Genomic DNA, 7,500 nt, shown 5'->3' on the forward strand with positions numbered 1-7,500 from the left:
CCAGCTATTTATCTTTTTAAATATATATCTGTCTTTCTACTTATCCTTCCATCTATCTGTCTATCTATCTATCTATCTATCTATCTATCTATCTATCTATCTATCTATCTATCTATCTATCTATCTATCTAACTATCTATCTATCTATCTATCTATCTATATCTATCTATCTATCTATCTATCTATTTTTCTATTCATTTATCGATCTCACACATTGGCAGACATATCGATTGTAAAACTGCACAGAGAAATACATTTCCTATAATATTTCTCTTTGTTTCTACTTTCTTATTTTTAAAACAGTTCAAATATTATGTCATTTCAACTTTTCCTGGCATGAAAAATTTTGTAAATCTCCTTAATTACAAGGAAAAAAGGACTCTCGCAATTAAAAAAAATAGATTTTCTTCATTAAGCGTCTCATCAATTTTACATTTCAATGTGAATTTAACACTAACCTCTCTTTCACAATACTTAACTAAAGTAAGCTCGCGTTTTCAGCTAGTACAAAAAACACAAAGGGGCGGGGGGGGGGGGGGGGGGGGGGGGGTGGGGTGGCGGAGGTTGGGTTGCACGTTGATGCATAATACTAATAAAAATAGGCAGTATATCTAGCATTTTGTTTTGAATATTATATTTTGGAATTCTAATCATTATTCCGTTCTTGACATGTGGCGTCCCTCGACCCTTCTTCTCAACGACTACATTAGTAATTCTGTAGGCATTGACGACAACTATGGCTTATGTCCGAAAAGTTTATTCAGTGTACTATTGAATTTTTAAATGTTTATAATTTTATCCTATCGCGAGAATTGTTACCATCCCAAGCTTCAGTTAATACATCAAATTAAATGCAGAAAAAATCTTTTAGATATATTGCATATCAAATATAACAATGAATGGTTTTGACGAGACTGAATTAAGTTGCCAAGAATAATGGAGGTTATAAACAAGGGGTTAATGATAAACATAACATCATAATGTCATAAACAATACAATGCAGAACAATCACCTCTCTAGGCTGCTGGATCCTATTACACGTAAACCATAGGGAGGATCTGAGCTAGTCTTAAGAATCATTTCCTGGCACAGGTGCCAATTATTTGTGAGGATAAAAAGAAGGAAGAGCAAAAAGGAAGGCAGTTTGGTTGATTGAAAGAATAGATGATAGGAAATACAGGTAGATTATTATAAAACCCAGCTGGTTACTGTGCCATAATGGGATGTAGGTGTAAGTGCATTGGATGGGGAAGATAGAGAACAGAAGATAAAGACTGAGAGGAGTTTGTAGAGCATTACGAAACAGAGAGGTGGCGGCCTAGGGTTTTATTTAGCGCAGTACATATAAATCCGCTCAAAACACATTACAAGCCAACAGTAAAACTTAACATGTTGGACGAGACCTCACATCTGTAGTGCGCTCCAACATTTTCCTTTCAACTGAGAAAGCACAGGTAACGATCTGTAATAATTTTACACATGATTACGGTGAGAGAATAATATTTGAGAGCTTTCTCCAAGGACTCAGCTTTGCATTGCCCAGAGCGTCATTCGAACCACGGACCTAAGCTACATGTCAGAAGCTGAGTGTCACATTGTCATAAGACCACGATGCCGGAAAAGTCGATGCAAAAGATCATGACAATGAGGTGGTAGTCAAATGAAATCTTCTCACATGACACATCAGTTAAAGCATGACAACGACTATTACAAATATAATACAAGTTTTAAAAAAAGACATTATGTAGAGTGTCACACTGTCATAAGACCACGATGACGGAAAAGTCGATGCAAAAGATCATGACAATGATGTGGTAGTAACATTAAATCTTCTCACATGACACATCAGTTAAATCATGACAACGACAATTACAAATATAATACAAGTTAAAAAAAAGACATTATGTTAACGTTCTATTTTAAAGTGAAAAGAACTAATCGAATCTCTATTAGGGAAGTAACCTTTGGACGAAGGCTAACCATTATCCAATGAGAGAATCGAAGAAACAAGGATGAGGTGGTCTTCAACTGGAGTTGAATGAGCCTCCATTATGATACGTTATCTAGACTTCAGCATAGAATCCCTGGGTCAGAAGAATGTTTGATGGGTATAAAAAGGTACGGATACAATCGGTAGGCGGAAAAAAGAAACAGGAAGTATTGTCGTAGCCTCAGTACTGTCGAACTTTGAAAAAAACCCCACATTTTTCATATTTTGAAATGGTCGATATTTTAAGGACACATTCTCTGGTCAAAATGAAAATACGTGAAGAGGGGGGGGGGGGGGGGGGGGGGGGGAAGGGGGGGGGGGGGGTTCAGAGAAAGGTAGAATTTTGAAAGATGGTCAAGATCCGGGTAATTTGGAAGAGACCAAGTTGCTATCTTATATTCCAAAAGGGACCAAAAAAAAAAAGAATAAAATCATGTCATGTAATGTACGAATGTAAGTATAATTGACGATTCTAAGGGGGGGGGGGGGGATATTTTCTTATACAAAAACAATCTCCCGATAGCTGAACGGTTAATATTTAACGTCCATGAGGTTAAGTAATTGAAATCGGATCAATGCAATGACATATTTCTACTGTTGTTTGGTTTTGGCTCTTACCATATTATACAATGCACATTTTGAATGGCAATGAGCATTGCGTTTTGTGGAAACATACAAAAGGTGTACGATTCAATTTAGCAAGTTCATTTCTTTATCGTGTTTCCTCTGTCATGAGATGATTTTCATTCCATTAAGTAAGGAGAGCCAACAAATTCAACTGTTTCAAAAGAAAAGTAATCATTAGAGCAACGAAAAAGTTCATTGGAAAGTCTAAACTCCGAATACTCCTGCATTGATTAACATAAACCATTTCCTCTAATTAGTTCTCCAGTTTTTCCTTGCGACCTCTTTGATTCTCTCATTGGGTTAAGGTTGGCCTTCCTCTTAAGTTCACCAACTCATCAAATAATAATTAAGTTTTATACTCTTTGACATGATCAAAATGTATGAATCGCATCTTTTAAATTTTATAACAAGATGGGCTAGTGGACTCAAAATAGGGATAAAGATCAAACTTATTTGCTTATTCTCCATTCTCTCTCTCTCTCTATCTATCTATCTATCTATCTATCTATCTATCTATCTATCTATCTATCTATCTATCTATCTATCTATCTCTCTCTCTCGCTCTCTCTCGCGCGCGCGCTCTCTCTCTACCAACATAATATATAATATACTATAATAATAGTAATAATAATAATAATAATAATAATAATAATAATAATAATAATAATAATAATAATAATAATAATAATATAATATAATATAATATAATATATATATATATATATATATATATATATATATATATATATATATATATATATATATATATATATAGTAAAACCAAATTCCAATATGGCCGTTGTCACCATTTCAACTTCTACCTGATCTTTTTTTTTTTGCCTTTACATTTTCTGCTTTGGGTACTTGCAAGGATTCAACATAAAAAGAAGTTGCTTGAGAAGAGAATACAAATTGGGTTTAACGCGCGTTCTTCCCTTTACTTTAAAGGCCAGAGTTTCAATATTCACACATGTTTAAACTCAGACGTCACTCAAACTCCGACGCTTAAGGTGAATATAACAATACTCATTTTTTTGGACCAAGTTGTTTTAAATTTGCAGCTATTCTGATTCATGCCGAATTCAATATTTGATACGATTTGATATTGGTCGATTTTGACACAAACCAAAGGCAACGTTGAATAGAGTTTGAGCGAGGGAGTGAAGAGAAGAGAAGATATATATATATATATATATATATATATATAGAGAGAGAGAGAGAGAGAGAGAGAGAGAGAGAGAGAGAGAGAGAGAGGGAGGGAGAGAGAGAGAGAGAGAGAGAGAGAGAGAGAGAGAGAGAGAGAGAGAGAGGACGAATTCAGTCTTAGGTACTTACTGGTGTAATTACGCAATGCCAGAGAAATCAGGAAGAGCAAATACAGTATTAAATTATACAAAAAGTATCTAAACAAATGCATCATAAACGAAAATTTGAACTTATTGACAGGATGTGAATGTTGAAACATATTTTTCTGGAAACATTCAAGTATAAAATATACTTTATAAAACAAATTAATTGACGTAATAGGCTAATATGCACATTCTTATAGTACTTTCAAGGTTTAGCCATGCTCAATACACATTGCAATACTTTATAAACAATTTCCCTAGGAGGCGTAAGGAAACGTACATTTTAGTAACCCACAATGCATCGCTTTTTTATTAATACCCTTACAATATTCATCATGAGAATATTAGCAGGTACTCATTCATTCTTGAGACAAATGAATTAAAAATAAATTAAACGGAATCTATATAGAACATGGTCCAATGAATAACATGATATAGTAGGTATTGGTTTTTTTTTTGTTTTTTTTTTTCAACTTACGTTGCAAATCAGATGAGGAACAGTGAGAGCTGAACAGACTTATAGTAATTTTTCAAGATTTAGCCATACTCAATAAGCATTGCAATACTTTATAAACTATTTTCCAATGAGACGTAAGGAGACACATCTTAGTAACCTACATGGCATCATTCACTCTTGAGTGAAATGGACAAAATTTAAATTGAACGGAATCTATATAAAACAGGGTCCAATGAATAATATGATATAATAGGCATTGAGGATTTTTTCAACTTACGTTGCGAATCAGATGAGCAACAGTGAGGGCTGAAGAGACTGAAGAAGTCTTGACCAGCGGAAAACACGAGTCCATCTAGACGTTGTTGGCTAGTGGACATTTATAGTGACGACAAAACATAGGAAAGGCTGCTTGCCTCCCGAGGCCTTACTTGACTCTGAAGATTGCTGGCTCAAGCCTAACCTTTTATACCCCCTTGCCAGTACTCACTCACGGAGCAAACACGTTCAGAGCGACAGGGTATCGTACAAGCACATGTATTCGATTCTTACGTTATACACTCACCTGGATATAATATTGTTGGTTTTAGAACGAGAGAATAGAATGAAGGAAAGCACTGGTATCGAGTATTCTGAGCAAGGAATTCCTTAGCGCTAACTGATGAATTTTATTTTAAAAGAGCGTAAGTGCACATTTTATCGATAATCGGTCAACGATAAATGTATACTGTGGGGAATAATAAGGCGTTACTAACTATCCGAATTCATTATCAATATTGCAGTAAACAAAGTTTTTAATACCATTAAAAAAGGCTGAAACAAATAGGGTGTGAAGCTATATTGTCTCGTGTTATAACACTCGCTTTCGGATGGAATGGCCCTGGGATCGAGTTCCGCTCTCGGCGACATATAGTTGAGCCCTTGGAAAAGACTCTTCACTCACATTCTCTCACCGTACTCTAGTGTAAAATGAGTATAAGGCTGTTAACAGCGTTGACTGTCTGAAAAAAATGTAATATTGCCTAACAGGCGCCATGTCTCGACCTACATATTAAGCGTTGCTATTGGTTAGGGATCCTTTGTAAAGTGCTTTGAGAACGTTTAGTGGATGTTGCACTATATAAAAGCTCAAGCTAAAATTTTAAATGTGTCTCTGCGGGAGAGAGGCAAATCTAGGCCGCTCATACCGTGACCTAAATAATTAGGTCCGTGAGTTCCATCTCTGTGATTGCAATACGATATCAGACACATAAACGGTAGATATGCCCTGGGGAAAGGCAGTTTTCACATAATTTCCTTGTCCTATTGGAGATCTCGTTAAGAATGAAGCAACCCCCTGTACCCTGGTATGAAGAGCGTTGCCTAAATTTAAAAAATATGCTAGAGTATTATAGGCTTCATGTCTCGCTCGCATTATGAGTTAAACATACGAAACTCTGCCATCCGGATACATCCAAAAAAAAAAAAAAGATAAATGAATACATTTTTAAAAATTGGAAAGCCTTTGGAGCATGGCGTTTGTCGTTAACAAATGTTATAATTATGATATATAAAGTTCTGTCTTCCACGACTGGAGATCGAACAACAGAGCTGATTACTGATTTTTTTTAACTGGCTTTTTTCTTGTATTTTTCTTTCTTGATTTGTCTGATTCTGTTTCATATGCACTTTTTCAGATCTTTATATTGACCAAGAATCTGCTCCCTAATTTCTCAATTTGAAATTTGAAATATAAATGCAATATTTCCTTTTTCCTCTCCCTCTTATTTTGTAAATGTGGATTTTCGTTCTTCTAAAACAAAACTCCGACAGTCGTAAGGGTGATTTGGATTCCTCGGTACAGGTAAGATAATAAGAATTGGATGGATTCCAGTCGTGCTATGATGATGATGTTTTGTAGATAGAAGGTAAGAGTGGTAGGATTCGGCTCCCTAGAGTTCTAACACTCTAACATACGTTAATCGGTTAACTGCCGTGCTCTGGAAAAACATGTATTTAACAAATTGACCAGAAAACTCGTCCTTTAAATATCGATCGATTTAAATGACCCTGATCTTGGTAAAAACTCTCAAACCTGAGACCTCGTAAGGTCTTCCTTCACTTCCAGGTTTGAGAGATTATGCTAAGATGAGGGTCATTTAAATCGATCTAAATTTGAGGGACGAGTTTTCTGTCCTAATCTTTAAATACGTGTTTTTCCAGAGTGCCGCAGTTCACTGGTTAAACACCAATTCCACCCATTCTATTAGCCATGTTCTTAAGATTTAAGACCATTACAGAGCGAGTACTAAAGAGGAGATCATTAACACACAATCATAACAATCAAAATGTGGTGATTAAGAAAAAGATCGTGGAAAATACGTGAGTTGGATTTAAATGATCGTAACTAGGCCAATACTAAACCGTGTCACATTAGACTTATTTGCTTTCATTTTAGTTGTTGCTATCTTAAATATTCCTCTCCAAATATTGATAATTAAATTGACTCGTCATTCCTAATCATAACGAACTGTTATAAAAATAAATTCCGTCCGTCCTGCTCGAGAAATAACAAACCTTGACCTGGCGTCAGCCGCAGTGCAGTGAATGAGCAATGGGGGCTAAGTTGCTCAAGTAAATGGAAAAATAAAACTATGAAGGAACAACTTACCTGCTAATATTAACCGAATGGCATTAAGGTTATTTTGACAGGCCACCATCATCAAAACCACAAGAATCATCAATGTTTTTACCATTGTATATTTTACTAGAGTAGCCAAAATTGCGTGGTGTATCATGTAACATCATTTTTGTCTACTATTTAATCTCCTTTTCGACATAGGTACTCGGTTAGTTTAACATTAAGATGGAGAATGCCAAAAAGTACGATTTCAGACCCAGAATCACCCACTTCGTGATTCTTAATTGGATAATGTTAATGGATAGACGTCTGGACGAAGAATATCTACAGGAAGGAAATGGAGGAGAGAGAGAGAGAGAGAGAGAGAGAGAGAGAGAGAGAGAGAGAGAGAGAGAGAGAGGGGGGGGGAGAAATAATCTTAATAATATTATGTAATAAGATTAAAAGACATTATAGTATG

The 7,500-nt window shown here is 35.5% G+C and overlaps 1 protein-coding gene across 11 annotated transcripts in view; it reads right to left on the reverse strand.

The window, feature by feature from the left end:
- Positions 1–7,500, reverse strand: part of LOC144964790 (uncharacterized) — a 152,903-nt gene that overhangs the window by 117,028 nt on the left and 28,375 nt on the right. The window contains exon 1 of one of the 11 annotated variants that reach the window (XM_078899404.1): positions 4,701–4,934. The exons of 9 other annotated variants lie outside the window; for them this stretch is intronic. In XM_078899404.1, coding sequence (XP_078755530.1) covers positions 4,701–4,775 — 75 coding nt within the window. In that variant the 5' untranslated portion in view covers positions 4,776–4,934. Of the gene's footprint in view, positions 1–4,700; positions 4,935–7,500 lie in introns of those variants that run through there. One more of the 11 variants, XM_078899410.1, reaches the window with a different exon arrangement.

This window comes from Berghia stephanieae, chromosome 2, assembly GCF_034508935.2.
Source record: "Berghia stephanieae isolate SIO BIC M18660-M18661 chromosome 2, UCSD_Bste_1.3, whole genome shotgun sequence".
Classification (NCBI taxonomy): Eukaryota; Metazoa; Mollusca; class Gastropoda; order Nudibranchia; family Aeolidiidae; genus Berghia; species Berghia stephanieae.